General features: G+C 45.3%; 1 protein-coding gene and 1 long non-coding RNA gene across 6 annotated transcripts in view; one reads left to right on the forward strand and one right to left on the reverse strand.

Moving 5' to 3' along the window:
- Positions 1 to 1,519: 1,519 nt before the first annotated feature.
- Positions 1,520 to 9,223, reverse strand: Mat2a (methionine adenosyltransferase 2A). The gene is made up of 9 exons (XM_041633794.1): positions 9,012 to 9,223; positions 6,119 to 6,196; positions 5,738 to 5,860; positions 5,007 to 5,119; positions 4,777 to 4,920; positions 4,391 to 4,609; positions 3,902 to 4,084; positions 3,679 to 3,812; positions 1,520 to 3,079 (listed from the first exon to the last, which is right to left on the reverse strand). The coding sequence occupies exons 1-9, from the start codon at positions 9,100 to 9,102 to the stop codon at positions 2,977 to 2,979; spliced, it is 1,188 nt and encodes a 395-aa protein (XP_041489728.1). The 5' UTR covers positions 9,103 to 9,223; the 3' UTR covers positions 1,520 to 2,976.
- The window catches only part of LOC121434842, a 64,262-nt gene continuing 44,676 nt past the window's right edge, over positions 7,840 to 27,425 (forward strand). For 2 of the 5 annotated variants that reach the window (XR_005972524.1, XR_005972520.1), the window contains exons 1-3: positions 9,338 to 9,440; positions 21,172 to 21,232; positions 21,451 to 21,560. This is a non-coding gene — a long non-coding RNA (uncharacterized LOC121434842). Of the gene's footprint in view, positions 9,182 to 9,337; positions 9,441 to 21,171; positions 21,233 to 21,450; positions 21,561 to 27,425 lie in introns of those variants that run through there. The other 3 variants (XR_005972521.1, XR_005972523.1, XR_005972522.1) reach the window with 3 other exon arrangements.

Consider the following 27,425-nt stretch of genomic DNA (forward strand, 5'->3'; position numbering starts at 1 on the left):
CATCTAGCAAAATTAAAAATACAAATTTCCTTTTCATGTTAAGAACTTGTACCTGACCTTACCATCTCTCCAGTGTATACTTCATGCTTGTACTTAGCGTGTACCCTTGCTTGATCTAGTGTTCATGCACCTAGTACTTTTAGGACATACTCTGTCCTATGCTACTCTAAAAAGCCAGCTATCTCACATAGTTTAGCAATTTTGACCTTAGCTAGCCCAGACTATCCCAATATAAATTATATAGCAGAGAATAATCTTTAACTTCCAGTTGTCCTGAACACTCATATTACAGGTGTTCATTACCATGTCTGAATTTTTTTTTCTTTGAGACAGGGTCTATCATATCCTAGATATATAGACAGCCAACTTCAAACTCAAATATATGGCAGTCTCTGCTGACATTTGGAATCACAGGCATGTACTACTACATACAGCTCAGCAATCATTGTTGTTCCTACTACTAATCATTCATCTATCCCCTCCTGTCTTTAGCCAATAAGGTTATTCACAATGGAATGGTACCTAAGACTTGAGATTAAGACTTGCTAACCAAGCCTGCTGTCTCTCAAATGCTGGGATTCCAACTGTGTCACGGCCACCCTCAGGTCGGAGCTCTTCTTGCAGTTTATTCCAGGACTTTATTCACAGCAATCTCCTTCTCTCCCTCCCTCTCTGACCTCTCCTTTTTCTCCCAGCCCTTAAGTAGGCATGGGCTGCCAACCCCGAACTGCCAGGTGGGCACTGCCCATAGGTTCACGCATATGCAGGCAGCTGATAATCATTGCGTGATCATAGCATAGGTCAGGCCTTAGCCATCTCAGGAGTTGATTATACATCTCCATCAGCTACACAACTGAGCCACAAAGGCTTTCTAGGCTCCTTGAAATCACTAAACCTTTACCAGACAATGCAGTGGGCTTTCTGTTGTTGCTAATTTTAATTAACTTTAGTTAAAAAAACTTTGCGTTGGGGGCTGGAGAGATGGCTCAGAGGTTAATAGTCCTAAATTCAATTCCCAGCAACCACATGGTGGCTCACAACCATCTGCATTGAGATCTGGTGCCCTTTTCTAGTGTACAAGCATACACCCAGGCAAAACTGTATGCATAATTAAAGATTAAAAAAAAAACCATTTTGCTTTTAACACTAAAAACTAAAGTGCCTTCCTGTCACCACAGAAGCCACCATCCCCATTCAGGGAAATCCACATTTCTTAAATTCCAGAGAAATCTTCCCCATTTATTTCAACAGCAGGGGCAAACTAGTTCTGGCTAGCCCAGAACTCAGGAGAATCTACTTGCTTCTGCTACTCCAGTGCTTGAGGGATGGGGAAGAGACACCTAACTCCAGAGCATGCAACAAGAGTTCACTCCAAGCTTCTAAACCATGACCTAATCGTTGAAAACCTTTTCGTTGGCAATGGTGGTAGAACACATGTAGATTTTACCATAGAAAATAACAAGTGGACACAGTTTGGGTAGAACCTAGCATTTTATTTAGATCTTCATTAAACTGTTGGAATTGAGAACCAGACATACGTAATAAACCTCCAAAAATAGATCCTGAAAGGCACTTTCTTGCTTAGGGCAAGCAGTCACATGGAATAAGCATGTAAACAAGCTGGCTTCTCTGTACCACACCAGCCAAGTCAGCTTTCTCCATGGCCAGCTGCACCAGCTCTGCCCTCCCTTCTGTTAACACCAGCCAGACCCCCTGTAGGTCTAACCCAAGGTTTTTCTGTAGGACACCTTGGCCTACCTGGGAATGCTGGAAACATGTTAAAGGAATCATGGTGTTGAGGAAAAAAAAAAAATCTTTTAAAAGCTGCCATCTGAGGTGATGGCTTCTCTGTACTTACGCCATACCCCAGAATACAATAAATAAGCAATTAGAAAATGTTCAAGTATGAAGGGATTTCCTCCTCCCCGCCAAAAGCACTGCTCTCTGAAGGAAGCTGGTTTCTCTGTAGCTACACCAGCTGTTCAGAAAGCTCATTGGACCTGGTTTTGAAAATAAAACAAAGTTAAAACCCTGGGAGGAGCTATTGTGCAGTGGAGTACTGTCTTTCTTATAAAGAAAAAAAAAAAGTTACCTGGTACCAAAGTGTGCAACCTACAGACCCTCAGGTACTGCCCTGTGACTTCTCTGTATGACATCACAAGGGTGCCAAGTGCCTGTTTTTCTAGACTAGAAGTTGGTGAGGTTTGGCTAGTGCTGAAACCATGCATAGGATTGGTTTACTAAATAAAACCTTATTACGTACGTCCTCCAAAGACAGCTGAAAAGTGGAGAGATTTTGATTTGGTGCTGTTTAAAAGGTGGCAATTAATAGCATAAGCACCAGGGAGATGGTTTAATTGTAACTGCCTTTTTTTTTTTTTGAAGTCAGGCTAGAGCTCCAACTGAAACTTGCGTTTCATGCAAGATTGATTGGATAGGGACAACTCCCTGACAAAGAACTACATAATTAGAAATGACCAAGTTATAGGGAGGATAAGGGGAGGGGCTTCACATTCAATAAATAGAGCTCAAGACATTATAAATTCATGCTGACAGGGCTATGGCATTGCCAAAGTCTATAGTCAAACTACGAGTACTTTACGTGCACATTACAAGGACATTTTCAGCATCTGGTGGGAAAGGAATTGCAATTAGGACTTTGGAGGATTAGGTGATAGGACACAAAGGTTCGATTTCAAAGCATTATTCACTACAGTTTGTTTCTAGGCAGTTACATGGATCACCTATGCTCACTATATCCATTATAATGGTGAACAAAACACCTAGGGACAGAGTAGCAAGCCCAACTTACAGTTCCCCACAAAAGCTAAAATTCATGTCATTGATTAGAGTGACTGCAACTGATCAGGAGCTGAAAGAGGACAGAAAAATTTAGGAAAAGGGCCCTTTCCCTCAGAGCTTGAAGGCTTCTCTGTAGCCTACGCCAACAAGTCTGGGGAAAAAAGGCTAACACTTTCAGTATTTAAGCTTTTTGGGCACTTCCCATGGGAAGCTGTCCCTACCAAAGTGGCCATAGGCTGCAGTCCTCTGATAAATTGGCTTCTTCAGATCCAGATCCCTGGAATATACAAGTCCATAACTTAATATGTAGCATTAAATCAAAATAAAGCAAAACAACAGCAAGACTCATTGCAAGAGCTCTGGCAAAATGAGTTCAGTTCTCCCTGGGGTTTGCTAGGAAAAAAGTTCATGGCAAAAGTGTTGTTACTTCCCTGGTGTCCAAACTGCTTGCACAGTCCTTTATTAGTAACTACAGTTGTTTTCCAGCCCTGGCTTGACAAATATGAAAACTTAAAATCATTCTCAGGAATTCCAATTAAATACTTACCAAGGTCCAATCACTGCCCAACTATGGTTATTTTCTTTGTAACTTTGAACATCCCACCTTAACATATTAATCTTTAATGTAGCACCCTTAGTTAATGTAAGCACAAAGCTTAGTATTGAAGATGGAGAACTTTTTAGAATGTTACTGAGTCGCAGAACACTAACTTCATCAGCTAGGTCCTCTCCAGGCAATTTAAAATATTTTTAAAACAGGCATGTTTTAAGAATTAAAATTTGTTCCCCTATATGAAGAGTCCACCTTCATCTCCAGATTTCAGTATACATGCCCACCCACCATTTCTCACTAGCAATAGGCTTTACCATCTTTACCTGACAATGACCCCAGGGCGAAGATCAAAATTCTTCTTTACAATTTCTAATAGCTCTCTCTCACTCTTCTGGGAAGTACCATAATGGAAAATGGAGATCGACAATGGATGAGAAACTCCGATAGCATAAGAGACCTAAAAGCCAGTAATATATTGTTATAAAATAGGGATGCATATAAACTTTTACTTAATACTCTTTTCCCATTTACCTGTTCATTACATACCTGAACAAGAACCCTCCTGCACAGACCTCCTTTAACAAGGGATTTTGCTACCCAACGAGCAGCATAAGCAGCTGAGCGGTCCACTTTGGTATAATCCTTTCCTGAAAAGGCCCCTCCTCCATGAGCTCCCCAACCGCCATAAGTATCCACAATGATTTTTCGGCCAGTCAAACCAGCATCACCCTGAAATTATAGGGTTTAAGTCATGTAATCTTTTCTAGTAAGTGGTTCTTGACTAGGCTATTAGGAATCATTCAAGATCCTTATGTAGCTAGCAGTAGCCACATGTATAAACCTAACGCTTTAAGATTAGCTGTATATAGTGATATAACATCAGGTACATAGTGAATTTGGGGGTAGCATGGGCCATGCAAGACACAGTGTATGTGGGATATATATGACTGGGGGAGGGGTCAGTCAGAAAAAAGATGGGGGCAGCTAAAATTTCCAAGTAACCAACAATAGTCAAAACATTTCATAATTTATTACCTGAGGCCCACCAATAACAAATCTGCCACTTGGCTGTAGGTGGTAAATTGTATCCTCATCAAGGTATTTTGCAGGTACAACAGCTTTGATCACTTTCTCCTTTAGAGCATCTCTCATCTCATCAAGACAAACTTCTTCATCATGTTGCACAGATATAACAATTGTATGGACTCTGATAGGAAGCACAGCACCTCGATCTTGCATATACTGCACAGTCACCTTGGATGCAAAATAGATCAGAACACTTGTCTAACCAGCTTTGTTCCCTATCATAAGATTAAATATGGCAAAAGACAAGTATTATCCCCCCTCAGTCAGCTATAATTAAGTAACTTAGGACTTTTAGTGTAATTTGAGATGAACATTAGTTTTAAACCACTACTTACTTGAGTTTTAGAATCTGGGCGCAACCAAGGCAATGTGCCATTGCGGCGCAGTTCAGCCAGTTTGGCGTTTAGCTTGTGTGCTAAGACAATGGTTAAAGGCATACACTCTTCAGTTTCATCAGTGGCATAACCAAACATCAAACCCTACGAAATAGGAAAAGTGAAATGTGAAAGAGAAATCCAAGTTTTAGAATCCAATGTTAAGAGATGCCAATAAACTATGACAATACCTGGTCTCCTGCACCAATGTCTTCCTCATTCCGGTCAAGATGAACACCTTGGGCAATATCTGGTGACTGTTGTTCCAAGGCCACCAACACATTACAAGTCTTGTAGTCAAACCCTGCAAACAACAAGGTGTTCCAATAACTCTCATGTTTTTTAGTGGTAACTCCAAAATGTTAGCAAGTTGTGTTGCTAGCAATTGGAATATGCTTAAAAGTGGCCAATCCAGGTGGTGGTGGTGGCACATGCACACCATTAATCCCAGCACTCGGGAGGCATAGGTAGGCAGATCTGAGTTCCAGGGCAGCCAGGGCTACAAAAAGAAAACCCTATCACAGAAAGAAAACAAACAAATGAAAAAACAGAACTAAAGGGTAAAGTTAAGAGGAGAAAAAAAATACCGATGGCAACAAGATCTACTGTACAATATTTTAATAGACCATATTCAACATGATTCACTTATTGCCCCCCTCTGCATTATGGTTTGAAAGAAGGTCTTTAACTTGGTTGGGCTAACTCCTGCTTGACCTCTGGCCACTCTACTGAGATAAGATATTGCTCTTGCACTAAATCACACACTTTAGAGGACAGAATAGGCTAGATCAGAAAGCTGAGAGGATATGGTAAAACTATGCAATCAGTTAAGATTACCAGGAACGTAAGAAGCTTCTCCCATTAGCATCATATTCTACATCTGCAAAAATGAGTTTATAAAAATTAAATATTTAAGGAATACCTTTGGATGAATCATCATATCCAATGTGCTTAATGGCTTCACGAACCACTTTCTGATAATCAACAGCAGCTCTGGATGTTATTTCCCCAGCAAGAAGGATCATTCCAGTTTTAGCAACAGTTTCTAATAAAACAGAAATTTATGCCCAAAATATTAGGGTAGGGGTGCCAGCTGGGGAATTCAATCCACGTTGAACATGCTATATCCCTGGGGTTCATTTTCTACTTCTGAGATAGTGTCTTGCTAAATTGCCAACATGGACATTAACTTGCTACCTCTAGCTCAACCTTCCAAGTAGCTAGGTGCATTACAAACCTACCATCAGACCAGACTTTCCTTCAAATGCCCCCTTTTCCATTCAAGCAAGTATTGTATACCCACCACAAGCCACTTTGGCATCAGGGTCCTGCTGAAGGTGTGCATCAAGAACAGCATCACTGATTTGATCACAGATCTTATCTGAAAAATAAAAATTCCCCATTCAATTTATCCATTACTATTATCTATCATGTAACCAGCAGTTGATGCTCAACCCAAGGGGCCAAGCACAGCTGTGAATTTTTAGATACAAAAATCTTTTTTTTTTTTTTTTGGTTTTTCGAGACAGGGTTTCTCTGTGGCTTTGGAGCCTGTCCTGGAACTAGCTCTGTAGACCAGGCTGGTCTCGAACTCACAGAGATCCGCCTGCCTCTGCTTCCCAAGTGCTGGGATTAAAGGCGTGCGCCACCACCGCCCGGCTGAATTATTTATTTATTATGTATACAATATTCTGTCTGTATGCCTGAAGGCCAGAAGAGGGCGCCAGACCTCTTTACAGATGGTTGTGAGCCACCATGTGGTTGCTGGGAATTGAACTCAGGACCTTTGGATACAAAAATCTTGTCATGCTGTCAAAAGATTATATATACCTAGCTGCAACAAAAAAACAAATAACACTAATGGTTTCCAATAGTGGAAACTATTGGATTCTAGCTATATTACTCAAACCCATGGCAGTCCTGACTCAGTCTCCAGAATGGTGGATTAAAGTATGCATCACCATTCTAGGCTTAAACAAATAAAAAAACAGCATTATTTGTGCATACATGGCTAATACTTGTATGATGGTGTTCATGTAAAGATCAGAAAACATTGAGAGGAGCTGGCTCTCCATTATGTATCCCAGGAACTCTGATCACAACAGCCTTGGCAGCAAGTGTTCTTAACCCATTGAGCAAATCTCACTGGCCCTACTCACAACTTTGAAGTGAACAATTCTACTCCATTGCTTTAATATGTTAATAAAAGCACTGCTTAGCCGGGCGGTGGTGGCGCACGCCTGTAATCCCAGCACTCGGGAGGCAGAGGCAGGCGGATCTCTGTGAGTTCGAGACCAGCCTGGTCTACAAGAGCTAGTTCCAGGACAGGCTCCAAAGCCACAGAGAAACCTTGTCTCGAAAAAACCAAAAAAAGAAAAAAAAAAAAAAAAAAAAGCACTGCTTTACCAAGACCTATTTGCCAGAATAAAAATTACTGTATACAGGGTCATATGCTTAAACTTTCAGCCCATTTAACATCCTAGTCGAGTCAAAGTAGAAATGGTGATCATCTTGAAATCCCAAAGCCAATCCCAGGAAATAACTTCATAGTGTATTTTAAAGATCAACTGTTCTATTTTATATTCCACTTAAAATAGGTTACAAAATTAACCCACTAAGAGCTAAATAAGCCAACTGTCAGGTTATTAAACCGTCCATTACCCCTATTAGAAGCACTCAGTTCCTCAAGTTTTAACTAGTACCAAACCTCTGTACTTGGGATGAATAAACCAAGGTCATATGTAGACCAAGCACTCTGACCTAAAAAAGAACGCTAACCATTTAGAGAAACAAGACTTTTCTTTGTATTTAACCATGAAAATAAATTTTAACTATGAACAGCAAGAGGAAAATGATCCAGGAAACTATCCAAATGCATTATCAATTTGGAAAACACAGTATCCTGGATTGGAATCTGTGTGGTGTTGACAAAGTGTTCCATGTAGACTAGGCTAACCTCAAACCCAATCTCCTGCCTCTACAGTCTAAACGCTGGGGTTACAAAAGTGTGCCATCAAGCTTGGCTCCAATCTCCTGAATTTTGTTACTACTTTCTCCCAAAAAGTGTATTCCAATCATAGCACCTAAGACCTTATCTAGCAACTGTAATAAAGAGCGACCCAATCGATGTGGAGAGGCACCCCTTTCCTTGAGGGAAAACCCACCACAGCAACACTTAGATTTCATTTGTCACTCAAGGTCCTATTGGGTTTGTTCACTATCATTAATTAGGCCACTAACTAAAAGCAGATCCTTCCATCAAGGATGTTGCTGTGGACTCCTTTAACAGAAGAGCTCAAATGACATCCCAAAGTTCCCGAAAATAGCTTCATTCTAACTCACCTCAACATGGCCGTCCAGTGGACAAAGCCAAAGGAAACGTGACATTTTTTTTTTCAAGACAGGGTTTCTCTATAGCTTTGGAGCCTGTCCTGGAACTAGCTCTTGTAGACCAGGCTGGCCTCGAACTCAGAGATCGGCCTGCGCCACCACCGCCCGGCAATAAATCCTCTTTTAATCGTTGGAAAGCGCCAAAGGTAAGACTTTAAAAGGAAACCTAATGCCATGGGGGTTTGCACTTAATTCATGCTCCTCGTCCTTTTCACACAGCCTCCAAATAAGGGATGTCCTCTCTAACTCGCGCTATATTTAGTCGGCGGCTGCCTGTCACCTTGGAGGCCTAAGGACATGCCCAACCACACTCGTGCGCATTTTCAGTGACCGGAAGTCGTGGATAATGGAGATAGCATGTTTGGAGACACCAGCCCCCACTTCTAACCCAGGGGCTCGGGCAGGGAGCGGCCGACAGCTCCGCTTCGCCCCGATGCCACATGCGGTGAACACGTGGTTGCCGCTGCAATGCGGGGCGCGCGCTCCCGACGGCCGGACGCGAGCACGCGGGGCGGGGTCGCCCACTTGAGATTTTTCCAGACGACGGGACTAAAGAGGAGGAAACAGGGCCCTCCCCGCGCCGGTCGCTGGCCCCCGCCCTTCTCATTTTCTGGAACCTTCCGCGTGCCGGGGCGCGCCGCCGGATGGGGATGAGAGAAAGGGGGGAGGGGAGCGGCGGCCGCACACTGCAACCTCCGGGAACCACACGAGGGCGGCGCGCGGCCGCCGCTGTTCTCACCGAGCCGGACGGCCTCGACCCCCAGCGCCACCGCCCCGTCCTTCTCCCGAGTCCCCCGTCCGCTCACCTGGGTGACCTTCCCCCACAGACTCCGAGGTGAAGAGGAACGTCCCCTCCTCAATGAACGCCTCGTGGAAGCCGTTGAGCTGACCGTTCATGGCGGCGGTGGTGAGAGGACACGACTCGGAGGACACGGAGCGGCGGCGAGGCAGGGAGCTGCTAAGCGCGCAGAGCAAGGTTTGCTTCTGCTCGGGGCGGGATGGCGACTCGGAGCGAACGGAGCGGCCCCGTATTTATAGAGCAGCGCCCGCGCGCGCCCGGCCCAGGCCCCGCCCCTCGGCGTCGCGCGCCAATGCGCCACCGGCGGGCGGAGGGGAGGGGGGGGGTTGGCGGGTTGGGGCTCCCCGCTGGGCGCGGGCGAGGCCATTCTGCCTACGGGGGGAGAGCGGAGTCAACGGCGCCTCCTGCCAGGAGTTCGTCATCTTAGCGGCGTGAGGTAAATGGGGATGTGAGTCCCTGAGCAGGCCGGGCTTTTAGTCCCTCCCGGCTTGCACGCCGGAGGAAAGACGGTCTCCCCTCTGCGGGGACATGGTACATCCCTTCCGACCGTTGCCCGCGGAGGTAGGCAGGTGCGCGCGCCCCCCAGCGGCGGCTGCGGGGATGGCGGCCGTTTAGTGCTGTGACTCTAGCGGAGGGTCTCTCACGCCACCCGCGCCGTTCCCCACCTCGTGCACGGGCGCCGCGTGGCTCTCCGCCATGTGAAGGTGGCCATGTTGGCTGGCCTGGGAGGCGGCTGTGCACGGCCCTTCATCATCCTACGCGGTTCCTTGCGGGGGACGAGAGATTCCAAGGGGCTCCGGCCCAGCTGTTAGTCATTTCTCGAATAACTTACTGCTCTGGTGAAATGGCTATAAAGCCGACTAACGGGAATGCTGTATTGTTTTTTAAACAATTGCCACTTGCCAGCCTCCCCTCCCCCCTCGTCTTGCTTCGTGGACCCTCGGAGTCTAGAGCCTCTTGTGTCCTAAGTCTGACCTTGCTTGGCTTGGTTTTCCATGCTTCTGAGGGAAAAATGAATGTTGAATCAATCTTTTTCGGGAGAATATGGAAGGAGAGAGAGAGAGAGAGAGAGAGAGAGAGAGAGAGTGTGTGTGTGTGTGTGTGTGTGTTGGGGAGGGCGCCATCCAAGCCTTCAAATATGCTTTCGGTCTCGTGTGTGTGTGTGTGTGTGTGTGTGTGTGTTGGGGAGGGCGCCATCCAAGCCTTCAAATATGCTTTCGGTCTCGTGTGTGTGTGTGTGTGTGTGTGTGTGTGTGTGTGTGTGTGTGTTGGGGAGGGCGCCATCCAAGCCTTCAAATATGCTTTCGGTCTCTTGTCAAGGTCAAATGGCCTCGATTTCAGAACACTTTCCCTTTCAAACCTTTGCAGTTGTCTCAGTTTTTCCCATGAAAGGAATTAAAAGGAAACAGTGAAATAAAACATACGCCAACAAAGAGTGGAGTCGGGAGCTGACTGCAGGCAGAGAGCCACTGTGAGACCAGTGTCACACTCTGCTGGACCAGCCTTAGGGCAAGCCTGGAGCTGTAATGGTGATTGTGAGATCTATCGTTTGTGAAGAACACGGCTTTTTAGAATGTTAGGGAACAGCCTGCTCCTATCATAAGGATGCTCTTGATACTGTGAAGCTGAACAATAGCCTCCAGCTGCTGGTGGCTCAGAAAATTAGGTACATTGTGAATAGCAAGGAGCCTTTCCTTGTAGGGTGTGTGCCAGTGGAAAGGTGGGAGTTTGAGAAAGGCACCGTGGGAAACAAAGGAAGCTCTTGGGCTGTGCTGGGAGCCTCAACAAAGAAGCTAGGGAAACAGGCTCATGTCCACGTCCAGGAGACAAGTCACAAAAGAGACAATAGTTGCTTCTTATTTGTTGTTTTATTTTTCAAACTAGCTTCTCATGGGAAAGCAGTCAAGACTTTCATAATTTTTACTTGCTTTAGGGACTAAAGAGAGGGTTCAGCCATGAAGAATAACTCACCTCACAATGAGTAATAAAATTGCCAGCTAGTCCAACATGCCTAGGTAGACTGGTCAGTGCATTATCTTCTGGCAGAAATAATCTATATGGAAGCCAGAAGATAATTAAAAAGTTCATTAATAGGGAGGCAGGGGAAGGGAATTGCATTCAGAGATTAGCTCATTGCATTCTGATCCTCCTTTGTGCCCGGCTCTACACCTGGCTCATCCTGCCAAGAGGATTAGACTCAGTTGTACACTATTAACTCTGTCTTGCTCATAGGTCAACATAGGGGCCTTCCAGCTATGGCTTTGGTCATGCTTACAGAATAAGCAACCTCTACACCTCGTCTTTAGCCTGGAAAGTTGGGTTAACAGTAGGAAATTTTTAGCACAGTGTCTAACATATAACAAGAATTTTTGTTTTTTGAAACAGGGTTTCTCTTTATAACTGCCCTGGAACTTTGTAGACCAGGCTAGCCTTGAACTCACAGAGATCTGCCTGCTCACCCTCCCAAGTGCTGGGATTAAAAGTGTGTGCCACCACTGCCCGGCCTCTAACAGGTACTGCAAAAGCAGTGAATGATCTTTTACAGGTATCTACTTGTTGGTGGGACAAAAGCTGAAATTCTCTACATAATCTGTTTTGTTTTTTGAGACAGGGTCTCACTCTGCAGCCTGTGTTGGCCTGGAACTCACTGTGTAGCCCAGACTGGCCTAGAATTCATGACAAGCCTGCCCTGCCTCAACCTCTCGAGAGAGAAAACTTCAGGTGTGTTCCACCATGCTTGGCTAACGCCGAGCATACTCTCTTTAAAGATGGAGTGGGATGCTGCCTCTACTACTTCAAACCTCATCCTGTACAGTGTTCCTCTCCATCATCTCCTGTGAATCTCTTTTGCTAACAGTTCAAGTCGTCAACTGATGCATCAGAACAAGGACATATTTTCATCTTATGTTATTCACGTTGTCCGTTCTTTTCTTCTGTTAAGATTGGCACGTACTGACATGGAGACAGTCCTAGTTCTCTTCCTACTCCAGACTCTTAAAAATGGTGGTGCCTGGCACCCCCTTTCGGTGCCTCCCAGCTCAGCTTCTACTTCCTAGATGAAGCCTTCATTCACCTCCAAAGATTTCTCACAGGGTTCAATCTTTACTCGTGCTGCTAAGTGCTCTTTGAAATTGCAGACTTGATGATTAGTTGACGGATGGCTCCAATTCCAGTTTGGTGCATAACCTCCATGGTAATAAGGTGGTCTGTTTGCTGAAGCCTTGCTCTGAATGCAGCTCACAGGATGCTGGAGAGTGTCTAAAGGGGGAAAGGAACACCAAGTAGGGACATGAACCTTGGAGACCCAACCAGACTGATGGAAAGGGATCCTGCCTTGGCTTTGGGACCAGCTTTACAATTAATAAAATGGAGAGCCCTTAGCTAACAGAGAGGCACATGGCCATCCTGTTCCGGAGGGAGGATGAGATTTCTAATTTCATAATTAGTGCCCTGAGGGCAAAATAAAGCAGAAGTTATTGGTTTAAGTCATATTTAGCACTAATGAGATGTGTTGAATTTGAATTGTTATAAAGCACAGAGGGAAAATTTGAATCACTGCCCGAAGGCTCCATATTTCTCAACCCAGAGAATCTTAATGTATCAGGGAGACTGATGGACGCTTTCAAAGACAGGGCTGGAAACTGGTGTTTGTTACCCATTCGGCAAATAGAACAACCCAGGTCTTATGAGTCACATCAGAGCTTCTGGGAGAGAGTTCTGGAAAGTGAGAGAAGACATTTACCTGACACATGTATGTGTCGAGCTGGGCACTGTAATCCCAGCACTCCAGGGCTGAAGCAAGAAGATTGCTTCAGGTTCAAGGCTAACCAGTGCTACAGAACAAGATACTGTCCAGATTAGGGTTCTATAGAGAAAAGAACTGATAGAATGAATATACATGATAAGTATTGGATCCCTGGTTGCTGGGTTCCTCCACCAATGCAATAAGCCAAATCAAACCAAATTAATAAATAGGGCAGTGCAAAGCAGAGCACTCCTGGGTGGCTAGCAGGAAGGCTGATCAGGTCTTAGATAGCTGATAGGTGTGGTCCCAGGCAGCTGGGGAGTTGGAGTTGCTGCTGGTGGGCTTTCTCAGGGGTGGAGTCTGGAATGAGTCAGCTCTAGGGAGCTGTTGTGTGGTGTGCTGAGAGCAGGGGTCTGGAACACCCCCACCCACACGAAATTTATAAGTGGCTTACAGGCTGTGGTCCAATGATTGCAGCCATGGCTGTCTGCTGAGGGAAAGTCCAAGAATCCAGTAGTTGTTTGGTCCATGAGGCTGGATGTCTCAGCTGGAGTTCAGTATGTGTCGGAATCCCAAAGAAGTAGTCTCTAAAGCCAGCGGAAGGGATGAACTAGTGAGGGCAAGCAGGCGAGGAGCAAGAGCTTACTTCGTCTGTGTTCCCTTATATGGGCTGCCACCAGAAGATGTGGCCCTGCAGTCAAGTAGCAAGAGCTTCCTTTTTCCATGTGCTGCCACTAGAAGGGGTGACCCAGATTTAAGCTAGATCTTCCCACCTCAAATGATTGAATTGAGAAGAAAATCCCTCACAGGTGTACCTAGCATCTTGGGGTTTAGTTCATTTCAGATGTAGTCGAATTGACAATCAAGGATAGCCATCACACTGGCTCCCCAAAAGGAAAACAAAAAAGCTTGTCATGCAGCACACACTTGTCATTCCAGCACTTGGGATGAAGGTAGACAGGACGGTTGAGAGTTCCAGGCCAGCCTTCAGCCATAGTGAGCTTAAGATGATCCTGGGCTGCAAGAGACTCTGTTTCAAACAAACAAACCAACCCAGCCATGGCTGCTGACTGAGCACAGGGGAACAGGGTGCAAGAACAACAGTGAGTATGTGGGGATCACCAGGTGACAGACTGGGCAACTGAAGCTGAAATGCCAGAAAGCCTGAGGCTGCAAGCCTTCTGTGTAAGGACCTGCCAGGGAGAAAGGAATCTATACCAGATGTCTCCAGAAGGGTGCCTGTCTTTTAGTCAGGTACCTTCAGAAAAAAGCTAGCTCTAACAGGATCAGAAACAGGGATATAAATTCCCCCATTTATAAAAATTTTAAGTGTGTGTTTATGTGTGTACATTAGTGGGTGTGTGTATGAGGTCAGAGGTCAACTTTTGGGAGTTTGGGCTCTACCAGGGATCTGATGCAGATCGTAAGACTTGGCAACAAGCACCTCTGCCAACTGAGCCATCTTGCTGACCCACTTTCCTCACTTTTAAAGTCATTTTGTATTTTTCTCTGTTTTGTCTCTTGATTCTTAACATGAAGGATAGGAAAAATGCATGTGGTACAGTGAGAAGACCCTGAAGGAGATAACGAGGCTGAAGCTGCAGTTTACTTGGGTGAGCATTGCTGTAATGGCTGCACCTTACAACAGCTCTAATGGGCAGTTGCTAGTTATTTCTCTTCCTGTTTTATAGATGAAAAAAATGGCATGTGCTTCATCCCAGTCATGCATCAACTCAGCAGATGGGGACATGAGTCTGGGTCAAAGATCTGATATCTAGATTGATGAGATCTTTTTATAGTCAAACAATAAATACGTCGTATTTTTTGAAATAGGAATATTTCGTCGTCTTATAACTTTTCCATGAACACACACTTTACTGTTCACAGAAATGTGGTATGGTTTCTCTCTTCAACACTAGAAGATTGAATATGTCATTGAACATGCGAGTGCTCTACCGCGGAGCTGTATCCCCAGTTCCTTTGTAGCAGTTACTGTTTGTATTCTAGTCCAGCATTGAACCTGCTCTGCAACCCTGGGAGGCCTTGAGCTTTCTGTCCTCCTGACCCTGAGTAGCTGAGATATCAGGCTTGAGCTGCCAGCCTGGCTGTTTTCTCTTAACAATTCTGTAACTTTTTCTCTAGATACAACCCAGAGATAATCTCAATCTCTCTCTCTCTCTCTCTCTCTCTCTCTCCCTCTCTCCCTCTCTCCCTCTCTCTCTTTCCCTCTCTCCCTCTCTCCCTCTCCCCTTCTCTTCCTCTCTCCCTCTCTCCCTTTCTCTCCCTCCCTATCCACCTCCCTCCCTTCTCTCTCTCTCTCCTCCCTCTCCACCCAGTGCCCTCTTCTCTCTGTATGTCTTTGTGCTCAGACAGGGTTCTCATGTAAACCAGGCTGCCCTCACATTCCTGATCCTCTTGTTTCCACCTCCCAAGTATTGAGATCACAGGTGGGTGCCACCCTGCCTGGTTCCTCATTTTCTTTTAGAAAAGTATACCAGCTAGTATTTTGTAGGGAGAAGTCTGAACTTCCTCTTGAATATGCTCTGAAATCTTCCTCTCCCCCTCTTACTTGCTTTCATCTCTGAATTCTTTCTTTGACAAGAACCTGGCAGCACCAGGTATGGTTTCAATCTGGTCTCTGTTTCTGAGGTTTCTCGCTAACACCCGCAACGCAGTGATGTAGAGAGGTAGGTACAAGGTAATAGACAAGAAAACTGAAGGGAAAAACTGGCGGTGGGAACCAGGCAGTTGTGGTCTCTCACAGGCAATCCCAGTCCTTTGAGGAAGAGGTGCTGTTTGAGACCAGCCTCAGCTATAGAGAACTTGATTTTTTAAAAAATCACATTTTTAAAACATTTTGTTCCTTACCCGCTGGTAGCTGTTCTGAGCTAAAACTGGGTGCCCTTGAAATCCATATGTTCAAGTTCTCACCTAATCCCATAGAGCCTCGGAATATACCTTTATTATTATTATTATGGACAATAATAACAGGGTCTTCCCTTGTAGCTCAGCCTGGTTGTGAATACATGAGCATCCTGACTGCTTCCCAAGTGCTGGAATTACAGGTTTGTGTCATCACACCCAACTCAGAATCAATCAATCTCTCTCCCACCCCTCCTCAGCCCTCCACTCTTTTGTGTTTTTATTTATTTATTTATTTATTGCTAGGAATGAATTCTAGGTTTGAAGCTAGGCAAACATTCTCGTACTGGTATCTATCTTTCTAATCCCATAGATAGATAGATAGATGGATGGATGGATAGATAGATAGATAGATAGAGACAGACTTTTTTTTTTTTTTGAGTCAAAGTTTCCATAAGTTTTCCAGGCTGGCTTAGGTCTTACAATTCTCCTGCCTCAACCTCCTGTATAACTAGGATTATAGTTGTAAACCACACAACTGGTCAGAATGTGCACTTGTAGCCCTTTGTGCTGCCCATGTGAAATAGCCAAATTTCTACCCAACTCTACTGTTACTTCGAGGATGTCTGTTGATTATAAGTTCCTGAGCAGGTGGGATTGCCAAAACCGGTTGCATCTAAGATAGCAGCCAGAGTGACCCCCCCCCCAATTGTTATAGTTATCTTTCTGTTGTTGTAAGGAAATATCATGACCAAAAGCAACATAAGGATGAGTTCATTTTAGCTTATGGCTCCAGGGGTTGGATGTCCGTAATGTCAAGGAAGACATGGCAGCAGGAGCAAAAAACTGAGAGATTACATTTCTGTCACTCACAGGAAGCAGAGTGAACAAACCAGAAGTAGGGAGATGCTATAGATCCTGCAAAGCTCACCCCAGTGAGGTGCTTCCTCCAGCAAGTCTGCACCTCCTGAAGGTTCTGTAACCTCTCCAAATACCACCACCAGCTAGGGATCAAGTGTTCAAATACACGAAGCTCTCAGAGACATTTTTTGTTTAAATAACACCAGCTAGCTTCATTATAATATCATCTGCATATTAAATGGCACTTCGTCCCTGGACTACAGCAGTTGACAGTTACCTGATGATGACAGAAAGGAACCATCAAAGCACCAAAAAAACAGTGGTGTCTGAATTTGAGGAAAATCTCCCATTCCCAGAAGAAAACATGAATATTCTTCTCTTTCACGTTTTTCATTGTATTTGATTTCCACAACCTCCAAGGACTGAGAAGGTGATTTGTGAGTCTGTCTCCAGATTATCCTGCTCTTTGACCAATAATAAGACAGATATAAGATGATAGATAGATAGATAGATAGATAGATAGATAGATGATAGATAGGAAGAGGCAGCAGTGGCACGAAGCTCTGGTTTGAGTTTCATCTGCTGTGACCAAAGCCTAACTCTCACCGCCCAGTGACTCTTACAGGTGTGATGACACCATTTGATTGCAGTTTAGTCCAGCTGTTTGTCATTGTCTAGAACCATGGCTGTTTTAACTTGATCCATTGGTATGAGTGTTGGGATAGGATGAGATTTTTTTTCATTATCATCTGGACTTACCCCTCTCAGCCTTAGCTCTCATAGCTATCTATTGTAGGCAGAGACTGCTGTTCTTTCCCAGCCTCTCAAATCTCATCTATCCCTGGTCTTAGGCAGCTGCATGCAGCTCCCATCAGGCTGTAGCTGGACATGCCTAGTTGAAGGGTTAAGAAAACCAATGACTCTGATAACTAACAGCTTTCACAGGTTGAAGCTTGTCTAGGTATTCTCTGATCACGGCAGCAATGAAGCAAAAGTGCTGGTCTGCATGCTTACACTTTAATTCCTGCCTGTAGTTTGGCAATGCTCCTACCATGGGCTGGGGGCACTGGGCCACCTGATACGACCTTGACTGTCAGGAAGAGGTGTGCTCCTCTATCAGCAAGCGGGAGTTCAGGCAGACAGTGTTGTACACGAGCAAGACTTCTGCGGTGATAGTTGTAGGCTTCCTCTTCTAGAGACTAAAAAGGCAGCCCCTTGGTACTCCTAGTGGATCTGCTGCTTAGCGAATTGTGGCCAAGGACTGGAGCGAAGGATTTGTTCAGATGTGGAAAATCAGACCTGCTCAGGTTTCCCTGGGAGTTTGGATGCCCTCCCCTCTCCTGTCTGGAAGAGGTCTGCTAAAATGTGGTGGATGTTTCTGTGAGATATGGACCCACTTGGCAGATGGTTTCATATCACTGGGCCCGAGTAAAAGTGGCAGAAGTGCTGTGTGCTCCTGTGAGTGGCCCCTGTGTAACCCAACCCTTTTATGAGCCAAGTGCCCAGAACTCCAGCAGTGTCATAGTCACCGGAGAAATTCTGCACACACTTATGATTCTCGGCAAAATGAAAGCTTCTCCCTTGCTCATCTTAATGACCTAAATACTAATACTAAAGACATTAAATGACTCATTTAATGTCAATACTGTGACATAGTAGCCCTCAGTTCAAAGTTTTGATTTAAAGTAAGTATATAACTGCCAAGTCCCTGTTTGCAAAGGAAGAGGCCATTTAAGTGTGCAGATGACCCGTTTAGATCTAGTCTGGACTACAGAGGATGACCCTGCAGGAGATGAGAGAACCTTGTTCTTTTGCCGTGCTAATTCCTTTTCTGGGTCAGGAAATGGCCTGTAAATTTGCCTGCTTCATCATGCAGCTCCTTCCTATGAAAAGGGAACTTGGGCTCTGTGAACGGACTGCAGACTCCAAAACTTAAATCCCACAGTTATTGTCTCCTATGGCTAGGAAAAACAATCCAGACTACATTTAAAAAAAATTACTAAACCAACAAGATGGCTCAGCAGGTAAAGGTGCTTGACACCAAGTCTGACGACTTGAGTTCAGTCCCCAGGACCCATAGGGTGGAAGGAAAGAATGGATTCTTGTAATTGTCCCCAACCTCCATACATGAACTGTGGCATGCACATGCCCCTCATTCACCACAAAATAAATACAAATTTTAAAAGTAAAGACAAACTGACTGGGTATAGCCAGCACATGCCTTTAATCCCAACACTAGGAAGACAGAGGCAGAGGCAGACAAATCTCTGTGAGTTCAAGGCTAGTTGGGTCTATGTAGTGAAGATGTCTCAAAGAAAGGAAGGAAGGAAGGAAGGAAGGAAGGAAGGAAAAGAAAAAAGAAAAATAACTTCTCAATCTAGGTGATGGAGTGTACTGCAATCTCAGCATTTGGAAAGTAGAAACCTGAGGATCAGAGAAAAGGGTTCTCCTTAAGGATAGAGAGATGGTGCATTTGTTAAAAGCACTGGGCCCAGGTTTGGTTTCTGGCACCCACATAGTATCTTATAAACCTCTATAACTCCAGTTCTAGGGATCCAGAGCTCTCTTCAGATCCCTTTAGACACCAGGCATACACATGTCGCACATATACATAAGCAAAACTCTCATACACGAGAGAAAAAAAGAAACATAGCTGGGATGTAGCTGAGGGTCCTTGCCTAGTGCAAGGCTGCAGATTCCATCTCCAATTACACACCCGCACACAAAAGACTGCCGTGGTGCACACACCTGTAATCCCAGTACCTTGGTACCTAGAGGCAGGAAGATCTGGAGTTCAAGGTCGTCCTTGGCTCTGTGGTGAGCTGGGCTCGAGAGACCTTGTCTCAGATCAGCCACACTTACAGAGATGCAAGGGAAGATGGAAAGCAAACCAGTGCTGGTAATGTCCGTGTTTGTGGGAATGCCAGAAACAGGCAATCTTGTGAGCTAGTGCTGCCAGTGTAAACACAGCCACCCCTTCGGTAGGGGCATTTAAGCAATGTCTGTCAACACTGGGGCACTTACATTTGTGATTCAGCAATTCTGCCACTGAGTTTGCTAAAGAAAAGCTGGCAAAATATGTCAAAATCATGTGCCTGAGTTTGTGTTAAAATTTTATTATTTATTAAGTGTGTGTGTGTGTCTGTATGACTTTGTGTGCAAGTAGATATCTATAGGAGGTAAAAAGAGGGTGTCAGATCACCTGGAACTGGAGTCCAGGAGACTGTGAACTGCCTAATGTGGGGATGGCGACTGAACTCAGGTCCTCTGCAGGAGCAGCGAACACACTCATCCTTGAGCCATCTCTCCAGCCCTGAAAAGAGAAGTTTTGCTTCTGCTATTGTTGTTTGGTACTTTTCTAGAATGTTTGAATTTTTTAACTTACTTTTTGAGGCAGCATCTCACACTATTGCTCAGGTTGGGCAGGAACTCACTCGGTAGCCCAGGCTGGACTTGGACGTAGGGCCCTTTTCCTACTGCTGCCTTTCCAGTGCTGGGATTGTGAGTATGAGCCCTGTGCCTGGTATATTTGCAGGAAACTCTGAGCGTGTTCATGTGTGCACATGCTATGAGTGTGCCCATGAAGGCCCCAGCAGGACGCTGGGCACCCTTCTCTGTAAGTCTCTCTCTTCTTCTTTCAGGACAGGTCCTGCCACCGTGCGTGGAGCTAGGCTGGCAAGCTCCAGTGACCCTCCTGTTTCCACCCTTCACAAACCTGGGGTTAAGGAGGGCACAACCACACCCAGCTTTTTACATGGGTGTTGTTATCTAACTCAGTTCCTCATGCTTGTACAGCAAGTGTTCTTACTCACTGAGCCATTTCTTCAGCTTGAAAAAAAGGGTTTATTTTGGTTCATAATATTTAAATATATATACTATGGATATGCAAAACTATTTTAAAATAAATCTTTTGGGTCAGTGAGGTGGCTCAACAGGTAGAGATGCTTGGTACTAAACCTAAGCATCTGACGTCACCTGAAGAGCCACATGGTGGAAGGAGAAAACTGACTCCATTTGTCCTCTGATGCCCACGGAGGGGTCATGCCAAACATGCATTTTCACACACTCACAAATAAATAAATATTAGTAAAATGGATCTTTTGAAAGAAGCCAAGGAACGTAAGAGATAAATGAGAGGAAGAGGAACTTTACATTAGAGAAATGATGGCTTCTCCTGAGGGAGCTGATTGTTTTAGCTGTGTGAATGAAAGCAATGGTATGTGAAGATTTGGGTGTTCTGAAGAGCAGTCAGTGGGAGGAGGAGGAAAGGGAGCATAAAAGACTAGAATCAGGGCCTGGTGACATGAATACAGTATAGGTTCACACAACAGAAGAAAATAGCCTACTGCCACAGGTTGTCCCATGAGCTGTATGTGTGCGCCATGATGCACATACATACACACAACAAACAGAAAAGAGGAAGGCAATGTTGTGCCCAGCTGGATGAAGATGAGAACCAGGGAATAAAGGAGGCCTCCCAGGTGGCAGGTAGCTGAGTGGAGGGTGAGCTGCCCATGTGAGCACCCAGAAGGAAGCAAGGGGTTAGTGAAGTTAAAGGCTAGGAAAGGCTGGGGAAGAAGAAAGTGAGTTTGGTCTTGGGGGTGATGGACTGAGGTTTGAACACATCGTGGGATTTGGAGCTATTGTGGACCATTTGTTCTCTGAGCACCACAAGGCCATTGTCCTTTTATCTTTGCAGCCAGCATTAACTCGGGACTTTCACAAGACTGGACCCATTAACTTCCCATTATGGAGGTGAGGTGAGAGACTCCCAAGACCCTTTCCTTCCCTGACAATAAATAGGCAGATACCGGTTATGGGAGACAAAGATGTTTTCTTGAGTGGTGCTCCTGCTGGGGACCTAGCCTTCTGTGAGTAATCCCAGTTAAACTCATTGGTTCACCACGCTATTGAGTGGACTTGTTCCACTGTCATTAGTTCCTCATCTGAGGTGAACGGTGCTTGTTGATCTTCCCAGGAATTAGTGCACACCAGGAACTCACAGAATTCTGGATTGGAAATGGAAAAAAAAGAAAAGAATCTGATGTGGACCAGATTGCTGCTGAAGATACCACATCAGGAAAGATGGTAAGCTGGGCAGTGGTGGCACACACCTTCAATTCCAGCACTCAGGGGCAGAGGTAGGCAGATCTCTTTAAGTTCAAGGCCAGCCTGGGCTACTAGACCAGTTGCAGGACGGACAGATAGGGCTGTTACACAGAGAAACCCTGTCTTCGTTGTGGGGGGGGGGGAGATGGTAGCAGAAAGCAAGTATAAGGAAAGCATGGAGATGAAAAGACTTTCTGCTCAAGGGAGATTCTGAAGTTAGCAGTTGGGTAGAGGATGAGGAAGTGGTAGTGGAACAGAGGGGAAAACCAGAAGGGAGTGGTCCCCAATGTCTGCTCTTGCAAATGCAGGGCCTGGTTATTTAAGCTTTGCTTAAACCAGTGCCTCTTCTGCTTGGCCACACCTGCCCAATAAGATCTTAACTCCGAACGTTGTCTCTTGTCTTGAAAAAGATCACTCAAATGGGGCAGAGTGGCACACATTGAAAGTTCAAGGCCAGTCTGGTCAATACAGTCAGTTCCAGCCCAACCCTGGCTACATAGTGAAACCCACTGCAAAAAAACAAGAAAATAGCCAGAAAGGAGCTAAGGATTGGAGTGCCTACCTATCATATGCAAAGCCCTGACACCATACAAACTGACCATGGGCCACACATGAATGTAATCCCAGTAGTGGGAGGTACAGGCAGGAGGATCACAAGTCAAGGCCACTGTCAACTATATGGAGAGTTTGAGGCCTGCCTGAAATGTGTGAGACTTTTTTTAAAAAAAGTTACCTGGTCTCAGTAAGCAACACACAAACACACACACACAGAGACAGAGATAGAGACACACACACACACACACACACAGAGAGAGAGAGAGAGCAAGAGAGAGAGAGAGAGAGAGAGAGAGATATTGACACTTCCCATGCTGCTGTTAGCTTTTTTTTTTTTTTTTTGAGGGCTTTTATTCCCTAGTTAATATAAAAAAATGAGGACAGCTAAAGCTGTCATCTCACTTCCATTTTTTTTGTGGACAGTTTCTTTCTCCTAAAGAGGCCCCGGGGTGAATGCCTGAGATGGCTCAGTCCTACACTGTCTACATGCTTGGACCCAGATAGCTCTAACAACCCTCCAGGAGACTTGCCAGATCCAGGTTACCGTGGAGCCCAGGATTTGTCCTTCTTTTAATGGTGTCACATATATCTTGCATTTTCCTATTGTGGTATTAATAAGGTCATGCCACCGTCTCCTTCAGTAAGCTTGCTGTTACACATGTTTTCTTTCCTTTTCTTTTTAAAATTTTTGGGGCGAGAGTGGGTGAGCATACACGCACATGCACAAGCAGGCACTGTATACCTTTGGGGGTCACAGGACAACTTGCAGGAGGGGCTTCTTTCCTTCCACCGTGTAGATGCCATGGACTGAATTCAGGTCATCAGGCTTGGCAGCAAGCACCTTTACCCCCTAAGCCATCTTCTTGGCCCTTTTTTATTTTGAAATGGGATCTCTATAGAACTCACTATGTAGTTCATGCTGGCTTGAAACACTCAGCAGTCATATTCAGCCTCCCAAGTGCTGGGAGTACAAACATACACTCATATGCCTAGTTCTGACTGGCTTTCAGATTTATGTGATGGTTGCTATATTCACCTGTATTGTTGCATGCAATCATGAATAGTTGATTCCCAGTTCCCCATCCCATTGTGTGAATAGACCACAGTTTATTTATCCATTCATATATGATGATAAAAGTTTGGCTATTTCCCTCTGAGAACTACTGTAATGAGAGATAGTAAAAAATCCCCAAATCTGTATGTTACAGAGGTAAAATATGGAGAAAGCTATGGAGCAGGTTGCTTCTGGAGGCACTGTTTCATTAGCCTCCACATCTCCGGCCTTCACGGAGGCCCAGCAGAATGTATTTGTATGAGAAGATCAAGATCAAAGAATAATTTATCATTGTGTTTTCAAGTAGTAAGATAATTGCCAAATTTTGCATTTGTTCCTGGATACGACGTTTACAATACTTTGTGGGGACCCTGATAACACTATTGAGGACATCAGTAGTGACATGTCTGAAGCTGCTCAATGCCATGGATGGTGGGGGAACTGAAGGTGCTTGTCATGCTGATGAGAGCAAAACTGCATCAGATATGGACCAGCTTGCTTTGATTGAGCCAGTCTGTGGGGAAGGCAGCTTTCTGGTCAACCATGATGCCAGTTTTTATAGCATTTACCATGCACCAGGCCCAGCTTGTGCTTTTGTTTTATTTTTGACATAGGGTCTCACTGTGAAACCCAGACTGGCCTGGAGCTCACTATGCAGACCAGGCTGGCCTCAGCTCTAGGTAATCTTCACACCTCAGCTTCGTTTGAATAATTGAATGCTAGGTTCCCGACAAAGTCAACCATAAGACAGCAGCCTCCCAGATTTGGCTCCTTTCCCATCTTTATACCTCACCTGTAGAACTAGCTTCTTTCTAGAGCCTGGCCTCTTCCAGGCCTCTATGGGCCTGTCACTGTACACATCACAGTGAATCTGGGTCAGGACTTACTTCAGCCTTCTCTGCACTCTTGAAGCCTTTCACTCTCCCTGTGGCTCTGTCTGCTGCTCTCTCTGTTCAGTGACCAGGACAAGGAAAGGAAGGGAAAGCTAGATAGCATGGCGGGGGCTATGGCACAGTGGATGTAGCCAAGAGCCCTTTGTATTTATCCTGGTTTGTTTTTTGTTTTTGTTTGTGTCTGTTTGCATGTGTTTGGGTGTGCTTGTGAGTGCAGGTGCCCATGCGTGTATGTGTGACTTCACATGGAGGTTGGACAGCAGCATGGGTGCTCAGGACACTGTCCACCTTTCTGAGGTAGGGTCCCTCACTGCTCTGGAACTGGCTACGTTGACTGGCTGGCTACTAAACCCCAGAGACCTGCCTATTTCTGTGTCTCCAGCACGGGAATGGCAAGCATATACCTCTCCTGGCTTATGTTTTTTAATGTGGTTCTGGGTACCCAACCCCAGATCTCCATGCTCATTGTGTTCTCTCTCTTAATGCATGCTATTGATGTTTTAGTCTTTAGAAACAGGCCCTTATGTAGCCTAGGCTGACTTTGAACTCTATGCAGATGGATTTTGAACTCCTGATCTCCTGCCTCCCCCTCTCATGTGCTGAGATCAAAGGCTTATAGCACCACACCTAGTTCCATTTAGGCGAGTCTGTGGCAGGAGCAGCGGGAAGTTCCCAGTGCAGGATAAAAGAGAAGACATCCTTCTCTAGATGTATCTGTCTAGTTTGTTACATCAGACCTTACAAAGAAGAAAAACACAGACAAATCTGGGTTACTGTATGAAAAAAAATGTGTTTCTTAGGAGAAGCAAAATGCTTGTCCTTGCAGGGTGCACTGTGCCTCTGGTCCAGGGATAAGATACTTTATCTTCCCATTGGCGCCTGACACCTAAGCAGGGTGGCAAGATCACAAAAAGAGGCAGTGACCAGAGCCAGACAAGCTGGCTATACAGAGCTGGGCTGCTACCTCCCGCCCTGTCTGCCCACTCCTTCCAGAACCACGGTTTCCCTCCCTCCTCTTTCTTCGGAGTCCTCTAATTGTATTTTTAATTTCTGGGCAGGGACATGAGGGAATCTAAGGTTGCCAGAGCATGGTGGCATAGGGCAGGCAGATCCACGCCTCACTCTCTCTTCCCTGAGCTTCAGATCATGTCCTTGTTTTCTTTTCTTTTACTGGACCAATCCAGACACATGGTAACCGTGTTAACCCGATAAATATCAGTAGGCCTGACCTTTCTCTCCAGGCCCTCCAGTCACGCTGACTCCCCAGCTCTGCCTCACTTGTGCTTAAACTGGATTAGCACTCAGTGCTGTAGGCAACAGGGCCCTGCACTTGGGCTTGCTGGCAATCAAAGCAGAGATTACCTTATTTGACGTAAAGCATTTTCCACTTGAGGATAAGATTCCCCGGGGAAATCCACTGGGGCTTATACATACATGACTTTAAATTGGATTTTAAAAATAGCCTGCCAGCTGTTTGCTAGGTCATGCTTGGGTTCTTGGCCTCGATTGCGGCTGTGTCCATTTGGGGAACAGGGGCTGCCAAGACTGCAGGGCTCTAGATGCCTGGAGACTGTCCCAGGAGCCCTGGCAGTTGTTGCCATGAAACCCGCAGATCCTGGCACCAAGGTCTAAGTGTCACGCAGAGAAAATAACCACATCATTTAACCCACGTCCCCCAGAGTGCACTGCAGCCCTGGGCTGCCTCTGCTCATACTGAGTCTGAAAGAAGAGAAATCAAACGGAGAACTGTTCTCACCAAGAGCGGTCTTCACATTTTTTGAGGATTTTTTTTCTCTCTCAAAGTTTTATATCAATTTACTTAGTAATGGGTTTCATTAAGGCATTTTCATATGTGAATAAAATGTATTTTGATCACACGAGTCCCCTTTATCCTTCTCTGTGCCTTTCCCATGCTCACTGATCTTCTTCCTCTTCTCAGCTGGTCTTCTGCTCTCGTAGTTTTTGTGATGTGTGCGTGTGCATGTGCACGTGTGTCCCAGTGAGTTTCATTAGGGCTACGGATGGGGCATGGGTAAGTGGTTGTTCTTAGGAAGGAACATGGACAACTTACCAGTTGCTACACACTGAAAAAAAATGTCTCTCCCTCACCCTATTAACTGTTAAGGATGGGTGGAACTTGGTGAGCTTCTCCTTGCTTCGTGAGGGATTGCTGATGGGCCCGAGTTAGTGCTTGCCCTGTGTCAGCAACCACACTTGCTGAGAGTTCACAAATGCAGTAGCCATGGCCACACACTGGGGATAGTGTTCAGAAAGTCAGCCTCTTCCTCTGCTTCTTCAGCTCTTTCTACCATGCCCTGTGTAGCATTTCCTAAGCCAAAGAAGGGGGTGATAGGAACCCCCAATTTATGGCTGAGCATTCAGTGCTCACTGAGTCCAGTACGGTGACCAGATATTCATCTTATTAACAGCTGCCCATTGCAAAAAGAAGCTTAGCTAAGAGCAGCACTAACTTATGGGTGTAAGCATAGTTATTTAGAAGATAATTTGACAGGCGTATCATGCCCGTTACCAAGCGACAGCAGTAGCTTCCTCCCTGTAGCCTATGGCCTCTGAACCATGCATTTTTGTCCAGTTTTACAATCCCAGACAAGAATTCCTTTCCATGGAGTGGGCCTCAAATGCAATTAGAAAGCAACTGGTTACCCCACAGCAGACTTGACGCCATTGCACCAGTGGGCTCCTCTCACTTAGTGGGTCCGTGCTGTGGCTCCCAGGGCCACAGCTGGATTTCAGTATGTCCTACAGCCAGAGCATGCTGTGTCCTCAGCAGTGACATCTCACCGCCTAGTGGAATATTGCACACCTTTTGTGGCTGAATATTCTCGCTCTTTGTATAAACTTCAGGTGATACATACAGGGCATCTCACCCCCTTCTAGTCTTACTCTTTTATCATCAGCTCACAGCTTGAATGTCACTTTCTGGGGGGAAATGAGGGAAAGAAACGTACGGAGCTTCAGAGCACAGTGTGCAGTGAATGCCTGTGTTTCTAGCAGAAGGACCAGGAGCTAAAGGAATTCCTTTGCTATATCATGGCAGGTTCTAGGGCAACCTGACCTACAAGAGACTATTGTGGAATAATCTTTTTGTTCAATGTGAAGATGTGTCACTCTGATTTATTTAATAAAAAGCTGAGTAGTCAATAGCAAGGCAGGATTTCCAGGCACAGAGGACGCTGGGAAAAAGAAAGGTGGAGTCGCCAGCCAGATGGAGAGGCAGCTGCATGGGCAGCACAGAGTATAAGTAACTGAGCCATGTAAAACAATGTAGATTAAAAGAGAGGGGTTTATTTAAGTTATAAAAGCTAGTTAGAAACAAGCCTA

This window comes from Microtus oregoni, unplaced genomic scaffold (assembly GCF_018167655.1).
Source record: "Microtus oregoni isolate MIOR12 unplaced genomic scaffold, Mior012 000002F_ref0000024, whole genome shotgun sequence".
Lineage (NCBI taxonomy): Eukaryota > Metazoa > Chordata > Mammalia > Rodentia > Cricetidae > Microtus > Microtus oregoni.

Excerpts from the sequence above, each read along its gene's own strand:
- Mat2a (XM_041633794.1), bottom strand. The coding sequence starts at position 9,102 with ATGAACGGTCAGCTCAACGGCTTCCACGAGGCGTTCATTGAGGAGGGG. Across the intron at positions 5,861-6,118 it reads TGATGCCAAAGTGGCTTGTG|AAACTGTTGCTAAAACTGGA; the intron begins GTGGGTATACAA and ends CTGTTTTATTAG. Across the intron at positions 3,080-3,678 it reads CGCCCTGGGGTCATTGTCAG|GGATCTGGATCTGAAGAAGC; the intron begins GTAAAGATGGTA and ends TGTATATTCCAG.